The 25945-nt window shown below is 41.3% G+C and overlaps 1 protein-coding gene across 1 annotated transcript in view; it reads right to left on the bottom strand.

The window, feature by feature from the left end:
- Window positions 1–25945, bottom strand: part of APBB1IP (amyloid beta precursor protein binding family B member 1 interacting protein) — a 110592-nt gene that overhangs the window by 33652 nt on the left and 50995 nt on the right. The window contains exons 4-7 of the mRNA XM_032396685.1: window positions 24556–24848; window positions 21324–21401; window positions 15247–15406; window positions 13536–13657 (exon numbers count right to left, since the gene is read on the bottom strand). Of these exons, the coding sequence (XP_032252576.1) occupies window positions 13536–13657; window positions 15247–15406; window positions 21324–21401; window positions 24556–24848 (653 nt within the window). The remainder of the gene's footprint in view (window positions 1–13535; window positions 13658–15246; window positions 15407–21323; window positions 21402–24555; window positions 24849–25945) is intronic.

The raw sequence follows: 25945 nt of genomic DNA, 5'->3' as shown, positions 1-25945 counted from the left end.
ATGAGCATCCAAGGGTTAATCTTCACATAACCACTACAGCTGAGGTATCAATATACAAAGTGATTATTATGAGTGACCACTGTCATAATTAAAACACTGAAGATTTTTATGTGTAAATGTAGTGTTGTAAAATAATGCATGAAAAAAAATGTATTAAAACTAGAACACATACCTCTGGAGCATAGTAACTAAAATAAGGACCCTCCTGGATTTAGACACAAATGTTTATTTATATTATAAGAGTGTTTCTCCAAGTGTGATTCCCCAGACTAGGTTGATACTCAGCAAAATGCATGTTCCTGGGATCCCCACCTACTGAACTGGAATCTCTGGGATGGGGCCTGGAAATCTGCATTCCAACATGCTTCCTGCATGATTTTTATTGACACTGAATTTTAAGAGCAGAGTGTACTGCAGATGGTCCACAGACACATGGAAAGATGCTCAACATCACTCATCATCAGAAAGATACAAATTAAAACTACAATGAGCTACCACCTTACACATATCAGAATGGCTAAGGTGAACAACACAAGAAACAAAAGGTGTTGGCAAGGATGTGGAGAAAGGGGAACCCTCGCGCACTGTTGGTGGGAATGCAAACTGGTGCAGCCACTCTGGAAAACAGTGCGGAGGTTCCTCAAAAAGTTAAAAATATAACTACCCTGTGATCCAGTAATTGCACTACTGGGTATTTATCCAAAAATACAAAAACATGAATTCAAAGGGATACATGCATCCCTATATTTACTGCAGCATTATTTACAATACCCAAGTTTAAAAGCAGCCCAAGTGCCCATTGATAGATAAATGGATAAAGAAGATGTGGTATATAGATACAAAGGAATATTATTCAGCCATAAAAATAATGAAATCATGCATTTGCAATGACATGGATGGAGCTAGAGAATATCATGCTAAGTGAAGTAGTCAGAGAAAGACAAATACCATATGATTTCACTCATAGCTGGAATTTAAGAAACAAAACAAACAAGCAAAGGAAAATAAAAAGAGAGAGACAAACCAAGAAACAGACTCTTCAACTACAGAGAACAATCTGATGGTTACCAGAGGGGAGGTGGGTGGGGGGATAGGTGAAATAGGTGATGGGGATTAAGGAGGGCTCTTGTGATGAGCACTGGGTAACGTATGGGATTACTGAATCACTATATTATACACCTGATAATGTAACACTGTATGTTAACTATACTAGAATTAAAATTAAAACTTAATAAGTAAGTAAATAAATATTTTTAAAAAACAGACTGTACTGGACAGAGGGGAAGGAAACAAAGCGCAGGCAAATAAAATACGCAAAATTAGGATATTTCCGAGAAACAGGATGCCTAAAAATGGTGATTTGCCAGCTTAAATAGGGGAAATAAATCAAGTACAATTACTCTGATAATTCTTACTGAATTATCTTTTAATATGTTTTTCAAGACTTTTAACTTTTACTTATTTGAAAGGACAGTATATCATGAATTAGTGTGATTATCATCTAGGGTTCTGAAACCATTTTAATTTTACAGGTTTGGTTTGAAGACCATGACTAACCATAACAGGTAACATATACCACCTGCCAGAACTCTGCGCCAAGGTCTCACAAGAACCGCGTAACATAGGCATATTACTATTTTACAGATAAGGAAGCAGAAGGATTAAGTGATTGGCCAAAATCCAATCAGTGCCAGAGCTTTGAGTTTTTCCTATTTTTTTCTCAGCATTAAAATGCTCTAAATACCATAGGAGAGAACCCAGATCCACAACAGTGTAGATGCACTGAATGCCACTGAACTATACTTAAAAATGATTACAGTGGTAAATTCCATCTTATGTATATTTTGCCAAAATAAAAAACAATGAGCAGTCATAAGAGTGAATGCAGAGTGCTGCTCCCAAGTACCCCTCGCTGGAGAGTCCTGGAAATGTGAATTATGTATGAAAGAATGAGCAGAGAACACGAATGAGGAAACCCTGTAGCATGCGCTTTTCATCGTCATCTGGGAAAAGGAGAGCACCTGCATGGACGGGTACGGGAAAAGCCTTTCTAAACTGTGAAGGGCCTCATTTTATGATGATATCCCAAAGGGTCAGGATCTGCAGTTGTGTCTTCCTCTGAGATTTTCTCTGAGACCCCTCTCACTTTTTCAGCTTCAGAATAAGTTTTTTCCCCCTCCAAGTGATGGTGCTATACTGTTTTCGTTTCAAAGAAAATGGAAAAAACACAAAGTAAACCAGAGCTGGAGTTCAGGGAGCTTAGTCCTTAGAACGGACTGATCGCCCTTGGGTCAGAACTTTTCATCAGTCGGGTGGTCAGCCAACTCAGTTTGGGCTGCTCCATAGCAAGCAGCAGAGCTCAAGAGTGAACTCATTATCTGTTACACATGGAGCTGTGGGCAATCTGAGCTGAACAATAAGAGAACTTTAAAATGGGAAATGAGACTTTCAGTTACAGCTTGCTCCCTTTTCTCACAGCTGAAAATGCAAGATTCGGAGGCAGCTGAAAAGCAAAGAAACAGAGCATTACTTTTTAAAATATATTTAAAAAATACATTACTTTTAAAATACCACCTTCTTGGAATTAAGAGCAAACCAAGCAGTTATCAGCCCATGAATAAAGATCTGTGAGAACCCTCTACATGTAAAATACCCCTGTTCCTGAGAATCTTTTTCTGTCTCATTGAGAAGATATGTATAAATAGATGGCTATGATCTAGAGATGGGGAGCTACGTGAGACACTGCATAAATTCAAAATGAGCCATTTCTATAGGTTTTCAGAGAGGAAGACAATCACTGTAGGCTGAAATGGTCAAGGAAGGCTTTGCAGAAGGGGTCAAAGTTTGAACTAGGCCTGGAAGATGTTCCATATTCAGATAGGGAAAAGGAATGACGAAAACATTTGAGGCAGGAAGAGAAGCATGTACAAAGGCCTGGAGGTAGTTAAGGCCTGGGTATCTTCGAGCCACCAGTCTGGCTACGGCTGGGGACTAATGCAGCACAGCTGAAGACCAGACTCTCCCTGCCAATTCTTCTCTTTTCCCCGTGTCCGAATACACTCGGGGCCCGTCATCAAGTGACGGAATGGTGCCTTCCCCTACGATGGGTGGAATTCCTGTCCTTGCCCCACTTGTGTTGGGCTTAGCCATGTGACTTGCTTTGGCAGAACAAGAATGTGGGTGGAAGGGCATCGATTCTGAGCAGAGGACTTGAGAGGCTGTGTCATGTGTTTCCACACAACCCCCTGTACTCTTGCCGTTCACCGTGAGAAGCATGTGTCACAGGGAGCTACTGGTTTGAGGACAGTGAGAGACAAGACCTGACTCACATTCTGGAACCAAGGATGATGACTGGCAGACCCAGGAGAGAGGAAATGTCTGTGACTGTAAGCCACTGGGATTCGGAGGTTGTTTTTATGCATTGAACACTGACTGATACACACGCCCACCCTGGCTGGTGAGTGGATCTAGGGCACTGAAGCCAAGGGTAGACTTTCCTTTAACATAGGAAGCCATATTGGAGACCAGAAATGTGATTACTGTAAGAGTTCCTCCTGCTGGGCCTGGTCCTGGATGGTCAAAGATGAACCTTGGTGGGAGAGGGAGGGTGGAAAGGAATGGCGGAAAGATGCCATGATCATTCCGCCATGTTAATTTTCTCCCTCAGTGGCTGGCACCCTTCTGCACCTGAGGAGCAGAATGAAGTTATGTTTCTCTCTCTGTTCCTCACTCGTGCAGCCATCACTGAACCACAACCACCACCAAATTTCAGTTAAGGAACAGAACAGATGATGGAATGAACATTGCCTAAAATATCAACGACGATCATTGTTGGAGTGCAGGATTACAGATAATCTAAATTTCATTTCTTCTGTTTGTCAACTTTTTTCCCTTACAATAAGTTGATGTTATTTTTGAAGTCAGAAAAATAAAATATGTTACTAAAAGAAATAAAAAGAAATTCACTAAGCAAGCCACCTCATATTAACTGATTCGCCAGTACCTTCTTTGAAAAACAGATTGTTCAGGCTTCCAGCAAGAAGAACGGCTAATGTTTTTTGTTTTTTGTTTTTTTAAATTTTCTTATTGTTATGTTAATCCCCATACATTACATCATTAGTTTTAGATATAGTGTTCCATGATTCATTGTTTGTGCATAACACCCAGTGCTCCATGCAGAACGTGCCCTCCTCAATACCCATCACCAGGCTAACCCATCCTCCCACCCCCCTCCCCTCTAGAACCTTCAGTTTGTTTTTCAGAGTCCATCATCTCTCATGGTTCTTCTCCCCCTCCGATTTCCCCCCCTTCATTCTTCCCCTCCTGCTACATTCTTCTTCTTCTTTTTTTCTTTCTTAACATATATTGCATTATTTGTTTCAGAGGTACAGATCTGAGATTCAACCGTCTTGCACAATTCACAGCGCTTACCAGAGCACATACCCTCCCCAGTGTCCATCACCCAGTCACCCCATCCCTCCCACCCCACCCCCCACTCCAGCAACCCTCAGTTTGTTTCCTGAGATTAAGAATTCCTCATATCAGTGAGGTCATATGATACATGTCTTTCTCTGTTTGACTGATTTCGCTCAGCATAATACCCTCCAGTTCCATCCACGTCGTTGCAAATGGCAAGATCTCATTCCTTTTGATGGCTGCATAATATTCCATTGTATATATATACCACATCAAGAACGGCTAATGTTAATACTGCAGAGCTTCTCTACCTCCAGACACACTCCTCAGTCCTTACACCTCTCTTCTGGTTTCCAGGCAACATCACTGGTCTCTGCACAGTGGGACTTTGTGTTGGCATGACCCCGGGAAACAAAACTCTTCAGGTTGCAGCTGACTTCCACTTCAACAGCAGGCCTTATTTAGGAATAGCAGACAACCCTGTGCTTCCAATCAACTGGGAAGAGGAACTTTTCTAACAACAACCAGGCTGAGAAACTAAGCTGCTTTTTAAATAAAGTTGCTTTTATTAGGATAGTAAGTGTCCCAGTGCTCCTGGGTGGCTCAGTGGGTTAAGTGTCTGCCTTCAGCCCAGGTCATGATCTCAGGGTTCTGGGATCGAGCCCTGTGTCGGGCTATCTGCTCAGTGGGGCGTCTGCTTCTCCCTCTCCCTCTACTCCTCCCTCTTGCACGCATGCTCACTCTCTCTCCAATAAATAAACTAAAAAATCTTAAAAAAAAAAGAGAGAGTAGGTGTCCTAACCCACTTTACCCAAAAGAACACCTGGGCAAGAGGGGCCCCTGCCCTGACTCCACTCTTTAGAGGGTCTCTGCTCTAACCTTCACCCAGCCACTCCCCTACTCACAGGGCAACAAGTCTGTGGGGGCTAAAAGGATATGCCCACTTGGAGCCAATGATCCCCCTACATTTCAGTCCACACTCTACAAACCCAGACCCTTGGAATTCCCTGCCCAAATGGCTCTGAGACTCTGCCCTATATCCATCCTCCCAAGGGTAGATGGCACTGTTAGTGTGTACATCCTAGGCCAGAGGGCAGCCAAGGGGCAGCTTGTTGCAGGGGAGTGATGGGTTGTCTGGAGCCTACTCTCTGGGCTGGATCATCCACATCATGCATGCAAGGCTCCCATGGTGCAGGATGGATGGGATAGGTGGGTGGGGGGGAAGTCTAGAGGTAGGCCATGAGCAGCTCCAAGATACCACCTTGCACAGAACTCAAAGAAATCTAAGAATACTAAGTCCAAACTTTTAGGTCATTATGAAGGCATTAAGGTAAGAAGATAGAACACATTTAACTGCTTATTAACTTGATTTAGAACTTTAAATATAGAGATATATGGTATATAAGCCTTCAATCTACTCTTGCCCCAGGCCCTAATAAATATTGGGGGTGGGCTTGCACAGAGCCCTGTCCTCCATTCCCTGTGGGATTCCACATTGCCTCCCACCCCATCCTTTTTATTCTCTTCTCCTAGTCATCAGGCCTACTTGAAATGCAAAATAGAAATATAAAAGAATTTCTTCAGACTCTTTCTCTTTGAGAAGATGCTTAATTTTCTGGGACATTTGAAACCTTGGGAAACTTTCTCAGTTATAGAACAGCCACAGTTGTTAATGAGTAGAACATGACATCTCCCCTTCCTCATCCTGGATTTTCCTGCCCATTAGCCTACAGCCTTTAGTCTACACCCTGGGACCTGGGCTAGAACAGGTCCCCATCTCTGACAACTTTGTCTCAGTGCTTAGGATACAGTGCTAAATACCCTTCCTCAGCCCACAGTATCCTGGCTATACTTCACTGGCTACTGACCCCATGCCCCCAGGCACACAGCCAAGCAGAATGTCCCCATGTCACTCATTTGTCCTCTGCATGGACCTCACTTCCTAAAGAATGCTGGTTGCTGTTTTTATTTTCACACTAGTTCCTAGATGCTTCTGCTCCTTCTGTCCATTACATCCGGCAGATAGGCCCTTGTATCTTGCCTACAGTCTCTTCCCTGGCTTTATTCTAGGACAATGTAGATGCTCAAGAAATGTTTGCTGGTTTTGAGCATCTTGAGCAAACACCTGGCATCCTGGGGAACCTAGGGATTAAATCCTTACCCCCTTAGTGTGTCCTGAACAACTTCAGGTAGCCTGAGGTTAGACTCCTATTCACACTTCTTTGAGTCCTTGCCCAAAACTTCCGCGATTATACACCACTGTCCTAGATCAAAGTCTGGTCTGGCTCCACTGTGATCACCCTAATCTGAGAGCAACTGCTGGAGAGTGGCTACCAGCCTCCCACGTGCCTCCACTGCTTCTCTTCTCCAGACTATTCTCTACAATGAAGCAAACTAAAATAATGATAATTATTACACTTTGTGTGGATGATAGCCTTTAATTCTCCCCGCACACTTCTAAAAACAAATTATCTCCATTTTCAGACAAGAAAATAGAGACTTGGTGAAGTTAAATGATTTGCTCAAGGGCCCACGGCTAAAAAGCAATGGAATCAGGATTCAAATCACACCCATCTAACTTTAGGATCCACAATCTTGGCCACTCCATGAGAATGCTTTCCAGGGAGAGGCAGTTTTGTAGAAGGCAAACTTGGACAGAAAATGCCATATTTATGAAGCTGAAAACTCTCAGCACAGTGTGGCAGGCCCACCAACCCAGCCGGGCACACCACTGTCCCCACAGCGTTCTCCACAGCAGCCTCAGTGGGCCTTTCTACTCCTTGAACATGGCATACAATCTTGATTCTGGGCCTTGATAATCCCGCACTATGGCTTAGAATCTACCCCCCTGCCTCTCTCCCTCATCTCAATTCCCTTGGTGAACATCAGAAACATTGCTTCCTCAGGAAGGCTGCCTCTGACCCCAAGAACTGGAAGACCCTCTTGCTGGAGGCTCCCAGAGTCTCCTAGTCTGTTCCCATTACAATATACACTTCACTGGCTATAGTTAGCTAAGTGTCCTTACTGGTTGACAAGAAGTTCAATAGCACCCACCCTCTTTGAGCCTCCTGATAGTTGAAGATGAAAATGACACAAATCATTATTTTAGAGTAGTTGTGACAGATTCAGAAGTAGGGAGACAGTTAACTCTGGGGGAGCCGGAGCCACCATTCAAGGCCAGGGGCCTTTAAACTGTGTCCCCCTTGGAGCGTGTACTGAAGCCCCTTGAAGGGTACATGGGCATCAAGTTCCACATCCTCAACTTCCATGTGTAGTCTTCTCTAAAGTGGACCTGCCTGAGAACGGAAGGCCCCTTTCCCACTTCACACGAGAAAGGCACACCTTACAGCCACACAGAATCTTACTGACCTGGGTGGGAAGTTCAAAGGCTCCAAACAAAGGGCCAACTTGAAACACAGGTGTTGAGAGAGGGAAAGGCTCACCACTCAAAACAAATCTTTTTGGAGGTCAAGTGGTTTCTAACTCTGCTTCTACACAATGGAAGGCAGGCACCTAATCATCTTGTCAGGTGGTGTATTAAAAGAAGCGTCATTGATCCCTCAGTGACAGATAACTTGGAAGGAGTTCAAGAAACGGAATGGCATTGCTCTCACAAAGCTCTTCTATTCTCATCCACTTATTTATGGGAATAAGGTTTCTCACACTGATACCGATAAAAAGTACTTAACTTTTATAGAAACGAAAAACAGCAATATAATTGATCCTGAACATTCATCCCTTTATCCTGGAACAAATCAGAGGGGGAAAAAGGTTTCATCTATTATCTCATTAAGAGATGTTTCCCCCCAGATTTTTCTTTTTTAAGCTTAATACCAATATTTATGATTTTAATGTTTTTAAGTTGTTTTAACCAATTGTGTAATTTCTTAACACTTAAGTGCCTTATGATGACAGGATATAAAAAATTACTTATCAATTTATAAACAATTTGTTGAAGAGAAGTATGAAAGAGATCAAGAAGAGACTTATAAACATAGAAATATATTATAGTAGGAGAAATCTTTGTGGAGAAAACAGAATGGGAATAGTTCATGGGGAAAAACAAGGAACAATGTAAAATTTCCCAAATGTTAAAAAACCTTATTGTACACCACCAAGAGTGAACCCTAATGTACACCGTGGACTTGGGTGATAATGGCATGTCAACGTAGGTTCACTGATTGTAACAAATACACCACTGTGGTGGAGGATGCTTATATAGGGGGAGGCTATGCATGTGTAGAGAGTATACAGAAATTTTCTCAATTTTACTGTGAGCTGAAAACTGCTCCAAAAAATAAAGTCTATTAAAAAAAAGCTATTATAAAAATCGGGGTGCATGTCCCCCTTCAGATCCCACTTCCCTTTTTTTCCCTCCCATCCTCTTTTCTTTTACTATTATTTAGTTGCCTTTTCTACTTGGTTTATTTGGACCATATCTGACCGCCTTCTACTGAAGATAACAATTTTCTACAATTTTCTTCTGAATCCTGCAGTTCATTAATTGTATTGATATATTGTCTAGAAGGTCTTTCAGATGCTATTTCCTGTCAGGTTCTGCAGTATTTTGTCAGAAACACAATGTTGGTTTTTCCTCTTCACTCATACTAAATCAGGGCAAGATTGTTCTGTAGGCAGTAACTGTCAACAGGCAAAATCTGTGGTCTGCCTTGAGCTGTACTCTCTTTGCATCTGTGCGGAGGATATTTTTTCCTTAGGGTGAGGTCTGAGGGGTTAACTGACTGCCCAGTTCCTACTTTCACTGACCTTCTAACCTTGGGTTTTTATGAACTAATATAGTAATTACAAAGCTAAACTTCTCAGCATACACCTTCACTAAAGCTCTTCTGTACTGTCAGGAGCACTTTGTGCACTGGGACTTCATCTTAAGATGGCACCATGCCACAGTCTGCATCCTACACCGCTCTCCTCTTAAAGCTGGAAGAGCAAAGATGATCTTCATTTTTGTATCCTCCACAAATAGCGCAGGTTACATGTGTAAACAGATACTCCATAACGTTTGCTAAAGCCAAGCAAATGGAGTGAATTCCACTAAAGGTTCATCATATAAGTCAACCTGGGAAAGACATTCAATATTTTGAAACCTTTTGAGAAGAACAAATAAATCGTTCAGAGTCTTAGCCTTTTCCTTTTATAATTTCTGGTTAAAACTAGTTCTTCGTGCACAGTTTCTAACTAACCCTTGAAAGAGTTCCTAGACAGCACCCTAATCCATCTGGGCCCGAAGATCAAGCCTGTAGGCTCACAGATGTGGCCCAGACTAGGGAGTGGAAGCAGATATCAGTAGGCACTACTCTGTTCTGGGATGCGCCACTACATGTAAATGTTGACAATTATGTTTAAAAATAACTAACAACCCAAATGAAATACAGGATGGATTTGGATTTTTGAATTAACTGCTTGAGATACTGCTTGAGGAGAAAATCTAAGGCAATTAAACAAAAGAATCTCCAGATTTTGTTTCCATAAGAAACTTCCTCCGGAAATACTTTTCTCTAGGATTTGTTATTCTTTTGGTGTAAACTTAAAAAAATGTTCCTGTTAAAAACTATCGAAGGGTCTCAGCATACAGGTTTTACAAAGGGACTGTGGGTATTTCAAAATTACAAAGCCTCCCTTTTAGGAGTCATGGTATCAACATGGGAATGGTCACAGTCTACTTCAAGAACAAGGCAAGAGCCCTAAGGTCAGCATGCTGAAGTAGCTATTCACGCAGAGCACTGACCAGAAGATAGATTATCCAACCAAACACTGAGAAAATGGAAATACTTAAAATCAGCAACTTCAAAAATGCTTCCACTTCCATTATGGTCTTTAAATGTGATTGTAAATTAGAAGAACATACTTATATGGTTTTTAAGAACATATTATTATCCAGAAGAATTCAGCAGGAGGATTTCTGCTTCCTCCTATGATAGAGTAGCTTGCAGTCAGACCAAAGCTCCACAAAAATAGCTAGAAAAGCTGGATTAAAATATATCTGTGCAAAGGGCTTTGGAGAGCTATGGAGGCAACCAGGACTCAAGGGGCCAAGATCCAAAAGAGAAAGGAACCATAAAGAGGTGCTGAGACATTCTGAGAGCCACATCCCCTCCCCGCCCCCGGTGAGAGGCTGAGAATCATGGCAGAGGACTTGAACAGGCTCCTCACAGAAATGGATATTTACATGGATAATAAACATTTGGAAAGGTACTCAAATCTTTGGCAATAGAAAATTCAACTTAAAACCACAGGCGAGGGCGCCTGGGTGGCTCAGTTGGTTAAGCGACTGCCTTCGGCTCAGGTCATGATCCTGGAGTCCCGGGATCGAGTCCCGCATCGGGCTCCCTGCTCGGCAGGGAGTCTGCTTCTCCCTCTGACCCTCCTCCCTCTCATGCTCTCTGTCTCTCATTCTCTCTCTCTCAAATAAATAAATAAAATCTTTAAAAAAAAAAAAAAAAAAACACCACAGGCGATACCACTACACATTCACACAGAATAACTAATTTTATTTTTTAATGGCAGCACCAAGGGCTGGCAAGGACTTGGAATAACAGGAATTCTCATACAATACTAATGAAGGCAAATCATGCAATCACTTTGGAAAACTGCTTGGCACCTTATCCTAAGGCTAAATATGTGCATAACCTGTGATCCAGCAATTGTACTTGTAAGTATATATACAAGAAAAAAGTCTACATATGTTCAGCAAAAGACAGGTATGAGAATGTTCTCAACAGCATTACTTGTTAAAGCCTCTAACTAGATAAAAAATCAAATGTCCATCAATAATACAACAGATAAGCTTATTCTGGTACAATCACACAATGGAATACTAAAGGGCAAAGAAAAAGAACAAACTATGGACTGCCATATGCAACGACATGAATGAAGGTAAACACCAAAGAGTAATGATGATTCCATTTTATGTAAAGTTCAAAAGCCGGAAAAACCAAGGCCAGAGAGGTTGGAATCATGATTATCTTGGTAATGGGGATCAATGGCTGGGAAGGGTATAGTGAGTCTGCCGGTATACTATTTATCTTGACACGGGTGGCAGTCAAATGGGATGTGCACTTTGTAAACATTCATAGCAGGCAGTTATGTTTTGTGTGCTGATGCATTAGAGGCCACGGCAAGCTGCAGATCCACTAACACCCATTTTCCTCCTCCTCTTCTTGGTTAATACAATACTATGGCCATGTTGCACAACTCTTGAGCACCATTTTTATAGACTCAATGTGAAAGTTTCCTTCTGGAGGAACTGTAGAAGGTGGGGACTCTGAATGTAACTCCCAATTGTAGTTATGTGTATGGTTGTTCAGATAGAGACTGCTTTTGTCAGCTTCTTGTGTAGCTCAATATCACCATGTAACTAAGTGCTGGCCAATGGGATGGAAGCAGAAGTAAAAGTGTCATTTCTAGGTCTTTCTAGTAAGAAATCTGGTTGTACACTTCCCTGGCTCTTTCTTCCCTCCCTAAGGACTGGAAAATGGCCAGGTGAAAAAGCTGCCCTGGGCCCAGAGACAGAAGCCACGTGTTGAGGATGGCACAGCCCCTGTGTCTGGACTGGTATGTGAGGAAGAATTAAGCTTCTAGCTGGTTTGAGCCACTGATTTGGGGGAGTCTCTTTGTTACAGAAGCTGAGATGGTACCCTAAATAACAGGCATTAAATCATGCCATTGAAGGTAGTTATGGTTTGAAAACTTTGTGTAGTTGATCCCTGAACAACTCAAGGTCCATTTATACACAGAGTTTTTTTGATAAGTACAGTACAGGACTATAAACATACTTTCTCTTCCTTATGATTTTATTAATAATTTTTTTTCCTACCTTACTTTATTGTCAGAACACATTATATAAGACATATAACATACAAAATATGTGTTAATTAACAGTTTATGTTATTGGTAAGGCTTCCCAGTCAACAGTGGGCTATTAGCAATTAAGTTTCTGGGGAGTGAGAAGTTATACACAGATTTTCAACTGCATAGGTGGTTGATGCCCCTAACCTCTCCCCGAACCCCCAATGTGTTATTCAAGGGTCAACCATACTTTTACTGTTCATTATTTGTCAAAGACAATAGTATTTAATTGCTTTGTTGTCAGTGAGCCACCACAGAACCTAGAGATGACTCTAGAAAAAAGCACAGTGCAAGGGAAAGAATATTTTCTCATGAGGAAGCTGAGAGTACCCTTCTATTTCTGCCTCTAGTGATATGGGACTTAGTTGTTTTTTTTTTAGTTTTTTTTTTTAAAGATTGATTTGTTTTAGAGAGAGAGAGTGCACAGGGGGAGGGGCAGAAAAAGAGGGAGACAGAGAATCCTCAAGCAGACTACCCCCTAAGCATGGAGCCCAACACAGGGCTCGATCCCAGGACCCTGAGATCATGACCCAAGCCAAAAGCAAAAGTTGGCCACTTAACCGACTGAGCCATCCAGGCACCCCAGGACTTGGTTCTTTTAACCTGTAAAATATAAAGGTGTCTGGATGTCCCCAATGATCTCGTCTGTGTCTAACATTCTTTGACTTTCCGAAAAAGACTTAATGACCCTCACGCAATTACGGTTGGCTGGAGGCCAGTGGGAAAAGGCCTATACTTCTGTGACATCCTTGTACATATGACTTGAAGGAAGCCTTTTCAGATACGGAGAACAATGCTTTTTATTATGTAGACTGTTTGTAGAATTAAATCACAATAAACTTTACATTTTCTAGGTGCTCTCTTTAGTTATCCCAGCATCAATAAGCACCAAATATTAACAACAGCAAAAAGGAGTGTCTTTAAAACACGAAGCATTGATGACCCTTTGTGCATCAAGGTATCTTGAATTAATGTAGCCAAATGGAAATAAGGACAGAAGAAGAGGATTAGTCAACAGACAGATATGCTTTGGATGCTGAATCCAAAGAAACAAATGGGTTTCTTTTCTTTCTAAATCCTTCAGGGGCCTATTAGTTGACATATGACCTAAGAGTTGGGTTTGTGTTTTTTTAAAGGAATACATTTGCAATATTTTGTGAGACAGTGAATGATGTTTGTTAGTATACAGGTGACACTAAAAAAAAAAAATCCTCTATACTTTATATGGTTTAACTATATACAAGTTATCTTACCTGGGGGTTTTTAAATACAGCATATTTTTCCTCTTTCTCCAGAAACAGCACTTTATTTTCTGTGTCTCTTGTCCAGTCTGATAAGACTTCAACAACATTTTCATGGTCTTCAAAAATCCTTTCTGATGAAACAAGAAAAAGCATTCTTTTGGACCCAAAACATTAGGCTTTCCAACAGAGAAATAAGCTAGTACTGAGTTAAACACAATGCTTCCAACCTTTCATTGGTTTTTAGAAATTCCTAATTCTTACATGATGTCATATTGTAACACCCCTATTACATTTCTTATTCAGTGTCAGGTCAACTTATTTGCCATAAAAAAAACATGGCAGATGAACATACAATATCGTGATAATGGCCAGTCACTGCACTTTTTTCTTATTAGCATTTCTGACTTTAAATAGTCCCAGATGGAGGTAAGCATCCTATCCGTAAGGAGGACCATGAAGCAATAATTGGCCAAACAACTCTGAATGAAATTGTGAGACATCTGATATGTTCTCTAAAACATCACCCCTGAAGACTCTAAAAACAATGTATGCATATCTGAACCAAACCTAAACATAAAGGAAGGCTTTCATTTCTCTATTTGACTCAGAGAGTTAAAAAGTACTTCAAGAGATTTCAGTGTAGAACTTTTACTTCAGAAAAAAAAAAATTCACTGAAAGCTCTAAAGCAGGCAATTCTGTATTCCACCAAGCTCTCCTGAGAGAAAAAACTGTTCTGAGTGACCTTAACAATGAGAAGGAGAAGTAACAAGAATATTTCTTTAATTGCTTTTTTAGTTTTTTTTTTTTAAACTCCATTAATTTCTACCAACTGTCTTTTTTTTTTTTTTTTTTTTTTTTAAAGATTTTATTTATTTATTTGACAGAAAGAGAGATAGCGAGAGCAGGAACACAAGCAGGGTGAGTGGGAGAGGGAGAAGCAGGCTTCCTGCCGAGCAGGAAGCCCGATGTGGGACTCGATCCCAGGACCCTGGGATCATGACCTGAGCCGAAGGCGGATGCTTAACGACTGAGCCACCCAGGCGCCCTGTCTTTTGCTCTTTGGGGCTAAGCCTCATCAACTAGACAAAGTGAGTGGGGATGGTGGAGGAGAAATGAACATTGATGTACGGCAGAGTTACGCTATAGTTTAAAGAAGCAAACTCTAAAGAGATATTAGCTGCAGATATGCAGGCCCTCCCACAATCTGCTCAATTTACTAAGCATGCAGCAAGAGGTATCATCCTGTCACTTTGTTTTCCTTATGGAACCACTAGAGAAGTGGCAATAATAATGCTGACATCTCAGGGAGGCCTGGGTGGCCCAGTCATTAAGCGTCTGCCTTTGGCTTAGGTCATGACCCCGGGGTCCTGGGATCGAGCCCCGCATCAGGCTCCCTGCTCCGCAGGAAGCCTGCTTCTCCCTCTCCCACTCCCCCTACTTGTGTTCCCTCTCTCGCTGTGTCTCTCTCTGTCAAATAAATAAATAAAATCTTTAAAAAAAGATAATGCTGACCTCCCCCAAGGTGTGGCCACTTGCAACAATCCGAGTCTCTTCACCACAGAGAAATGAAGGGGCAAGCACTGAATCTGACATAAGGGGAGTGATTTGTGCCAAGTCTTGATAGCCTTGAACCAGATTCTTCTTAATAATAGACCAAAACCCATCATAAAGCAAACCCACAGGTTTTTGGAGCAGTCTATTATGGGGGATGGGACTTACCAATTTGCAGTTCTGTGTATATTTCATAAAGACACCAGTCTACGTTGCAGTCACAATGGGTTTTCTCAAAAAGGTTGTCTAGAACGTCTCGGGCCAATTGCCGCTCATCCACCATCAGTGACTTAGTGCTGTTATCATTCATGTGCACCTTGACAACAAGCTGAGGATAGAGCCACAGAGCAGCCAGTAAATTTCTGCAACTGGAGAAGGCCACGGAGATTAAGGTTTCAAAGCTCTACTGTCTCTGCGAATTTAAGTAAGAATGGGTCCTGCAAAGTCACTCAATATGAATTCAGATGCTCAGTACTTGTCTACGGTGCTAAGAATATAGAGGTCGAGAAACCAATTCACAAAAACAAAACCAAACCAAAAAACCCCACTCATAATAAAGTCTTTGCCCAGCCTTCGGACGCTCTGCATTCTGGTGAAGGAGACAGGAAACAAGCAGAATCAAAGAAGTGCTGACTTCCCGCTTTCATGACATCTTTCTGGCACTTGTCCAGGTTCATCCTGGAGCCCAGAAGCATGTCTTGATTCAAAGTTGTGTCTATAATAAATTCTTCTCTTTTGTTTAGCTGGAGCTGAGTCCTATTTCATGCAACCCGAGGGTTCTAAGATACTGGCAAGACCAAGCTGGTTACTCTATAATTGTTTTGAAGGTCAGGGGTACAAGGGACACAGGACCACTGAGGGGCCTGATGGGGGCCGAACAGGCTGTGCCACACAGCAGAACATGTTTGAGATTAGAGGTGGATTAAGCAAAATGAATGAAGACTGAGAAACAAGCTATTATGGAGGCACGCAGGCAAATCAGTGATCAAATTTACTTTTCATCTCAGTTTTTAAAAATTCTACTGTACTGATTTCACAGTCAAATTAGTCATTATCCCATTCCAAATCTGGAGGGTCTGATGGCAGCAGAGTTTACTTATCTTCAAAAAGACACAGGATTTCACTGTTTTTTTCCCAGGCAACTTGGCAAAGTTATTAAATCTTCTGACCCCCCCAGAGAGACCATGATTCTGATGTAACATAACAGAATTAATTCATGACGTAATACAGCTAGGGTCTGGATTTTCTCTGACACCTGTGTATTTGTAGTGTGTTTCTAATTATGGTAGTTGTTATTTATGAGTGCTACCGGTTACAATGGTGCTATATATCCAGTCTTCAAAAGGAACACTGGAAATGTGCCCACTAAGCCTTAATTTATGTTTAGGGAAGATTTCCTACAACTCCTTCTGGGAAGACCTGTGCTTTTATTTTATTCTTTACCAAGATCACTGATCCTACCTAATTAAGTGGGAAGTAGGTTTAGAGTCAATCAAGTTGGAGTCTATCTTTGATTGCAAGGCCAGAAGGAAGTGTCGCGCTTCCCTTTTCACACAGCGCTGCTTGCCCATCAGCCCGCCGTGCCTGCAACTACACACACAACGCACACCAGTGGAGGACGCCCGGAAACATCGTCCGTCAGAACCACCTGATACTACCCTTGCTTGAATTTCTATTCTAACTTGAAAAGAGAAGTGTGAAATAGCTAAAGACAAGTTCTGCCTATTCTGTTTGTCTAGGGTTGGTGCTGGCTACTCACAAGTGAGACTTATCCCTACAAAAAATGTGAACAGATGGACTGGAGAGGCCACACAATTGGTAACATTTCTTCCTCCCCAAAAGTTTGGGTTAGGTTCTGAGCCGCTGAGAAACTGCCCCTCCTGTCCCACTTCCACGCAATCTGATCTTGAACGCGTTCTGTAGTGTACAGAATGAAGAGCACAGTTCCTGTGGATTGCTATGCACAGTTACGGAAAACAACTGAGGGTCTGGGTGGAGATAGAAATCTGGGCGAGGGGCTGGCAGGGACCACAAATTGAAGCACTCATATATGCCTTCTCTTTTCAACACCTGCACACAGAGAGTCAAAACACAGACATCAGGGCAGTAAAAGTGCATTTCCTCTCCCCAGGATCATTCACATTAGACCTTTACTCCAGGCTTGTCTGAAAAATACTTTTTTCTCCCTTGAAAACCTATAAAACCTGTGGCCCAGAAACTTCTTGTTGGATAGTTGCCTTTTTTTTAATTTTATGTTTGTCTTTTGATGTATTTAAAATGATAGGCCCAAGTGCCACAATGTCAAAGATACACTCACCTGACCTGAGAAATGAAGCATGGAGGGTTGCACAGAAAAAACAGAAAATCCTCAAATAGCGGGCTTTACTATGATTTATTTCCTGTGTGTAGAAGGCATACCGACTGCTCTCTGCTGAGAATTATTGCTATAGAGTAGCTACGTGTCCTAAGAAACACTGCCAATGTTAGGATTGAGAAGACTTAATCTCCCTGAGGGAATAATTTAATGATGTTTGACCACATTTCATTTTTGCGTAGGGATTCTTGAGAAAATAAAACATATGTTTGTGTTTTGTTTTGTTTTTATATAGAGAACAAAAACCTAAACCACATAATTTGACAGTGATGAAAGGTTGTTTTTTAAAATTTTTTTGGCAGAAATTGCAAACTAAATTTAATCCACATGTAGTTACGAATATCTACAATTACAGAACTTAGAAAATAAAAAAACCAAGAGAAGGCTGGGGACTTATAGCAAGAAGAAATTATATTTACTATTCTTCACAGCTTCTATCACATTTACAAGCTGAAGAGTAGCTATACCAACACATAATATTGCTAGATCCCAGTTATATGTGATTCAGCAAACAGAGCGCTTTTCATATCTACGCTGTTTGATAGAGGGTAGAATGACTTAAGCATGGAAAAACCTCCCCTTTCTAATCTGTTACAGTAAAGACTTTATGGTTTTTATAATTTCTCCTTTTTTCTTTGCAAGTTGTTAAATAAAAGAATTTCCTAGACCTAAATCCTTTATAGGTTTTTTGCTTCTGTGCTAAAATGTACACATGGAGTTGTTCTCCTGGGTCACAGAGCTTTAAAACAAACGAACAAACATATGAAATTCACGAGTTTCCAGTTCCAAAAGCTTTGTAATGTAAGCTGTGTACATCATTCGCAATCCAAAATGATATCAACACCCCACAGAACACTTGAGGGCCAAGTACTTCAAACAGACTTGATTTCCACATTGCAGATTATGTATGAGCACATCTTAGTTACTTCAGTAATGTGCAAGTATGTCTCAGTTATGCTCACAGGCTTTTATTTTAAGAGATACATTTGGAGTGTCTGAAATCAGACCAAATATACAACTTGGCTTCTTAATTTTCTTTATTTTCCCACTGATCAGAGTGGCTTCTGTTTTACATCTTCTTTGTTGAATGAAAATAGATCATGCTTTGTGTTTACTGTTACAATTCACCCACCTAAGTTATGGAGAAGTTCTCTGGCTTTCTGATACACTGCAGGAAACAGGTGTCGTCTCCTACCCGTCTCTTAACCTCCAGTTGAAGCAAATCGACTCACTAAGCTAGTTGTCCTACCTTTTCATCTAACAATCAACTTCTCTTTTCACTTCCCCTCTGAAAATATAGCCAATGTGGCCCCCTTTTTATAGACAATCCAGTGGTTTAAAATGGTTTAAGTAATTACAAATTTTCTTTTTACTCATTTCCTTTTGTGTTTTTATCTTACAGGTAAAGCCAGCGACCCAGTGCAGCTCACGTTCATGGACAGTGAGCTACTGTGCTAGAGTGGGCTGTACAATGGGCCACCCTGCTTGTCATCCTTCCCCCTACAATCCATTTTCCACAAAGCAGCCAGGATGATCTTTAAAAATCAGATATTATCCCCAGTTAAAAACCCTCAAATGGCTTCCCAATGCACTTATAATATATTCCAGACTCTTTCTTGGGACTGTGAGGCTGTGTGGCCTGGCCTGCCTCTCTGACCTCAAATCCTTCTCCACTTTCCCTCCTACTCAATGGCTCTCCGAGCAGTGGCCATATAGCCCTGCCCAGAATGCTCCCTCACCACGCCCCTGGGGAGCTGGCCTCTTCTTGCTGCCAAGGTCTTTGCTCAAGTGCTGCCTCCTCAGAGAGGCCTCCCCCATCACTAGATCCATTTAGAAGTGACTCAGGCACTCTCCATCACTTGTTTCTGCTTTACTTTCTTCCTAACACTTACTCCTCCTCTAGAATTTAACTCTAGGTAGGCAGGGACCACACCTGAACTGGTTTACCTCTGTAAACCCAGAACCTGTTCTATGAGATGGGGATGCATCAGTGAAGAAAACACCAAAATCCCTGCAAGAACTTCTGTGGGGGTGGGGAGGGGAAGTAGGCAATAAATAGGCTAAACAAGTAGAGTGGATATTATGTTGGATGGTGATAAGCACTGAGGAGAAAAAGAAAGTAGGGAAGGGGTGTGGGTACTGGGGGTGTATGTGCAATGCCAGATAGAGAAGGCCTTACTGAGCAGGTGACCAGACCTAGGGGAGAAACAGAGAAAACCCACTGGAACCTGGGGAAGAGCTTTCAAGGCAGGGCACCATAAAGCGTAAAGTTAAAAACTGAACCCAAAGGTCCTGAGGCCAGGGCATACCTGGAGTGTTTGAAGAGCAGTGGTGAGACCAGGTAGCGAGAATGGGGTAGGTGGTGCGGGACAGTGGGCAGCCAGACCATTTAGGGGCTTTAAGCTGCTATGAGGATTGGGCTTTTCTGGGTGAGATGGGGTGCCGTGGGAGGCTTTAGCTTGGGAGGGATGAGAAGACAGGACAGGAACTGGAGCATACATAGAAATGTAACAGTTCATCCACAGTAACAGGAAAGACTATGGACTATTTGTCACAGGTGCAGGCAGGCAGGAAGGTAAATGTGTCGGGAGCTTATGGACCCTTCCTTCTGAGTACTTCTATTTTCTTAGTGCCACGGGCAGCAATATCATTAGCTGGGAGAATGTGGATGAGGAAAGAGGTATTGGAGGTTTTAAAGGAGAAGACAGATAGAAATCATTTCCTCGGTAGCGGTTAGTGGGTGAGTGAGTGCGCTGTTGGGAAGCCCTGGGCAGTGCTGAGAGCCCAGGTGAGTGGAAGGAGAGCTGGATTTAGGGTTTAACAAGGTGAGTACGAGGGGAGAGAAGGGCAAGGCAGCTGAGGATGTGAGATTCCGGTAACTGACCACAGGATTTAATCATAAGTAGAGAACTGGAAAGAATAATGGTAAAAAAGTTCATGCATGTTTAGAATGACTGGGACCAGACTGATCTGGGAAGATCCTCCTAGATGAACCCTGAAGGTCTGGATCCAGGGATAGTCAAGGACTATTTACTTAATATCATTCAACATGTATTGAACACCTTCATTCAAGGAACCAGGAGAGGTGCTGTAGGAACAGAAAGTCTAATGCTCTTCACCCAGCTAGAAGTAAAAATTCTTACGTGGTCTCAGACATGATATATGCTTCAGGAACTGAAATAAAACTGTTTCAACTTTCTCCTAAGTAACCAAATTGACTATTATTAACACGTAACTGTTTTTAGGTATGTGCTTCTACTGAAGTTAATTACATGTGTTTCTGTTATAATACCTGTGTTCCTAGAAAACCTACAGTCTACAGAAAACACTCAGTAAAATTGCAGGCTTGTTGGAAAAATAGGATTAAGCAGGTCACTCAAAATTTATGCAACTTTGAACCCAGAGCACTAGCCAAAACAACATTTGGGATCTCGGGACATAACCAGGACATCTAGGGTGGCCAGCAGGGCTGGAGGCTGCCTCAGGGGTTATGAAAACTGCACATAAGCAATCGTGGAAATGCTAAGGCGAGGCCAATGGAAGCTGAGCTCTGACCCAGTAAGGCAGGTCCAGAAGGTGGCGCCAGGACACCTGAGCAGAACCCAAGAGGGTGCGCCCCCAGGGGAGGGAGCCCTGGGAGTGGAAACTTGGAATCTTCCACATTTACACTAACATAGGTCCTGATTTATCGGTCACAAATGAGCTAACTGATGTCACAGAAAGAATAACCATGTAATTATCTTTGTACTAAAATTAAAAAAATTACAACTATTTAGAAAACCCTCAAAATTTTATTTATTTTTTTTTATCATTAAGCATAGTACCATGTTATTAATTTAACTGCCCCATGTAAAAGTGATTCACAGTTTACCTTCTTGACCTTGGCCTCCTTCAGTTTTTCCAATGCTAGCTTAATTTTATCAGCCTTGGCTTGGGCTGCTTCTTCTTCCTGTAAAACAGCAAGACATTCAACACTGTCCACTAGAAAACAGTAGTGAGGAAGTACCCGTGCCATGGCTAACGAACGTCTCAGTTACTTTATGCTGACAAAAGGCTGTGTTAGGGGGCACCAAATTTCACGCTTGATTTTCAGAATTTAAATGACTATAACAAAAATCTTCAGCCCAAAGATGTAGAAGGCAGTCACCCTTTATATCTTAGAGATAGTAACCTCAAAGATAAAATGACGACTCTAAAAAGGCCTCACATGTGGACTCCACAAAAAACTAGTGACTCAAAACTGGGGTCTCACTTGAGGAATCTGCTAGTGAACTCAAGGGATTTGAGCACTCCTTGAAATTACATACATTCTTCTGGATCAGTGTGCGTTTTCTGGAATTCCTAGTTTTTATTCATACCTAAAGGGGTACTTACCTTCCTGTAAGTTAAGACTTACACTCAAACTTAAACTTATAATTCACCAAGAAAACACTGACAAACACTTGAGTAGGCAGAAAAGAGACTGACATATTTTATGAGCCCAAAAACCCTTTGATTTTTTGTAAGTAAATACTCTAAGAATAGGATTATTAAGGCTCTCCTACCTATTTATTTTTTATTTTTAAAATTTAAATTCAATAGCCAACACATTATTTATTTATTTATTATTTATATTATTGTTGTGTTCAATTAACCAACATATAGTACATCAATAATTTTTGATGTAGTGATCAAGGATTCATTAGTTGAGTATAACACCCAGTGCTCATCACATCATGTGCCCTTCTTAATGCCCATCACTGGGTTACCCCATCCCCCCACCCATGTCCCTTTCCACAACCCTCAGTTTGGTTTCCGGAGTCCAGAGTCTCTCACGGTTTGTCTCCCTCTCTGATTTCTTCCCGTTCAGTTTTCTTCTACCTATTTATAATGATGAGGAATGAGCTGTTCTGGTTACTTTCTAATTACTTGAAAGCAGATATACATCTTTTTACACCAGTGATTCTTAATTTTTTTTTTTTGAGCCACCAACCCCTTTAGGAATATGTTGAAAGCCATGAAGCCCATAAAGCCTTACATGGGTATTCAACTTTGCATATACTTTCAGGAAATCATGGCCTCCTTGAAATCTTCATGGACACTACATTAAGAGCCTCTGCTCTTTAGAATGGCAGTTGTCCAAGAGACAAGAGAAAGCAAGTGTTGGGGAGGATGTGGAGAAAAAGAGAACCCCTTTGCACTGTTGGTAGGATTGTAAATTGGTGCAGCCACTATGGAAAACAGTATGGAGGTTCCTCAAAGAACGAAAAATAGAAATACCCTATGATCCAAAAATTCCACTTCTGGGTATATATCCAAAGAAAATGAAATCACTCTCTTGAAGACATCTGCATTCCCGTGTTCACTGCAGCATTATTCACAATAGCCAAGACATAGAAACAAACTAGTGTCCGTTGATGGGTGAATGGATAAAAGAAATGTAGTATATATACAATGGAATATATTTTGCCATAAAAAAAGAATGAAATTTTGCCATGTGCAACAACATGGATGGATCTAAAGGGTTTATGCTAAGTGAAATAAGTCAGAGAAAGACAGATACCATATGATTTCACTTATATGTGGAATCTAAAAAAGTTGAACTCAGAGAAACAGAAAGTAGAATGGTGGTTGCCAGGGGTTGGGAGGGGGTGGGGAAATGGGGCGATGTTGGTCAAAGGGTACAAACTTCCAGTTATAAGAAAATAAGTTCTGGGAATCTTATGATGTACAGCGTGGTTACTATAGTTAACAATGCTGTATTGTGGGGCACCTGGGTGGCTCAGTTGGTTGAGCAACTGCCTTCAGCTCAGGTCATGATCCTGGAGTCCCGGGATCGAGTCCCACATCAGGCTCCCTGCTCAGCAGGGAGTCTGCTTCTCCCTCTGACCCTCCCCCCCCTCATGTGCTCTCTCTCTCCTCTCATCCTCTCTCTCAAATAAATAAATAAAATCTTTAAAAAAACAAAAACAAAAACAAAAACAAAATACTGTATTGTGTACTTGAAAGTTGCTAAGAGAGTACATCTTAAGTGTTCTCACCACATACACATGCATGCACACACATGCATACACACAAAGGTAATGTGAAGTGATGGAGGTGTGACTAACCTTGTTATGGTAATCATATTGCAGTATGTGTGTGTATCAAATCATTACATTATACGCCTTAAACTTATATAATGTTATATGTCAATTATAAAATAAAGCTGGGGAATAAAAGAGTCTCTGCTCTACACGGATCACTAATTTTTAAATAATATTTCTACAATAAATACACAATAGAACAACGAGCATGATAGAATATGACTTACTATTTGATATATATTTAATATTTGTCCATTCAAAAGGCACTGTAGAAACTTTCAGGGTTACTAGGGTCATATTTATGAATACCGATCATCATCACAAAGTACAACAAATGTGGAAGCCGAAGGAAACAGAGCTGAGTTCTTACATTAAAATATTTTTCAAGTGGTTTACCATAAGAAAAATCCTTAAAAGTGCTCTTTTTACTTTTATGAGATACATAAGTTAATGTCCCAAATAATGATGATATGAATTTTCCCAGATGTATGGCTTCCCAGTGTTCAGAAATTTATTAATACCAAGCACTCATCATCACCTGCCTGGTCTACGACAACTTCTCCACCCAACTACGACACTACCATGATTCACAGGTATCTTTGCCCTACTGAACAGAGCTGCCAAATTCAACAAAATTCCATTTAATTAAATTCAGAAATATGTAAGGAATGCTTTCAATTCTTTACATACCAGGCTAGCACCAAGGACACAGACACATATATATCAGTTCCACAGTTCATGCCAAGTTAATAAAACATTACCCCAAAATGTTGAGTACTATCAGGGAACACTGCATACAAATATAAATTTTAGCCAAGCTATGTTAACTCCTGAATATGGCCCCAATATGTTCTTTATTCACACCAATGTGTCTTTTTATGGACGATTCTGGCTTTGCAACGAATGTACTCCGTATCCTTGTTTTTTAAGTATCTCAGAACTCCAGATACTTATGAATGTAACTGTCATTTTGAAGAAAGTCAAAGATCATGGGTAGCAGAGGCCAAGAGTCCTGCCATCTTTGCCCCACACACTTACCTGAGAAAGAGGTTCAGGAGGTGGTGGTGGCAGAGGAAGGTCTAACATGGGATCAGCTGGTGGAGGTGGTAAGTCATCCTCATATTGGCTAACACTAACGGCAGCAACACTTGCTCCATAACCAAGAGCCGCTGCCCCACTGAAATCTGGTACCTCCAGGGATGCTGGATGATGCTGATTCTGACAGGACTCTTTCTGTGCCTGAATTGTCCTCTGCTCAGCCTCGCTTATATCTGCCACCAGATCCGCCATGAGAGCATCTAAATCTTGGTCTTCCAGTGCATTTAAGGACTCTGATGGGGGAAAATCATGTTAATGATCAAAACAACAACTTATGCCTGGAAAAACTGAAAGAAGGTCATTTTTAAGAGTGATATTTGGGTACTGGTTGTCAGGGGCTGGGGGGGTGGGAAATTGGGAGAGGTTGGCGAAAGGGTGTAAACTTTCAGTGGTAAAGATGAATAAGGTCTGAGGATCTAACGTATCTAACACGGTGACTATGGTTGATAACACTATTGTATAAGTGAAATTTGGTGAGGGAGTAGAACTTAAATGTTCTCAACAACAATATCGAAGAGGGTAAATATGATGAAGTGATGGATGTGTTAATTAACTCAGTGAAGGAAATCCTTTCACCAGGGATACATATATCAAGTCATCACATTGTACACTTTAAATGTCTTACAATTTTGTCAATTAAACCTCAACAAAGCTGAATTCCTCCCCCCACTACCCCCCCCCCACCAAATACAAGGAGAAAAATATGTTTGCTACCCTCACAGATTAGCTGTAAGTCAGATCCAAGCACATGATTAGCTGTCTAAGTAGGAATTCTTATATATTCTGGTGCAAGATCTGAGAGTTTTAGAAAAGTAGGGGAGGGGAGATGTTGGAAACAGACTGAAGGGGAGTTTTCCCCAGGCCTTAGGGGGACAGCCAGAGTACCACTGATAAATATACTTGGAAGAAAGTAGGTCTCAACCAACTGGGGTTTAATAGGATTTAAGACCTGTGGTAGGGATAAAGCCTCTGTAGGGACACCATCCAACTATGGAAACTCTCAGATTCAAAGAAAGAACAATTAATGATAAACAGCAGGAAATAAAGCACTAAGGAGGTCGAAGTAAAAAATAATTTTTAAAAACTGGGGTTATGTGGTAAAGACTTCGTAAGATGGTGAGCTGAGAGTTAACTTTTAGGAAAAAGGCAGACATAGATTTTCAGAGTGAGGGTGAGGGAGGACAGTTCTCATTGGAATTTCTTCCATGTGTGATTGGATCGGACGTGTGATCCTGAAAGCTGACCTATGGTGAGGCCTATGGGTCGTGGGGTCAGTGAGTGGTGTTAGCAGAGTGCTCTTGTGATCAGGCATTCACTGGATAGCAAAGGT

This window comes from Phoca vitulina, unplaced genomic scaffold, assembly GCF_004348235.1.
Source record: "Phoca vitulina isolate PV1807 unplaced genomic scaffold, GSC_HSeal_1.0 scaffold93, whole genome shotgun sequence".
In the NCBI taxonomy this organism is placed as follows: Eukaryota; Metazoa; Chordata; class Mammalia; order Carnivora; family Phocidae; genus Phoca; species Phoca vitulina.
This window is presented reverse-complemented; position numbering and strand designations above follow the sequence as displayed.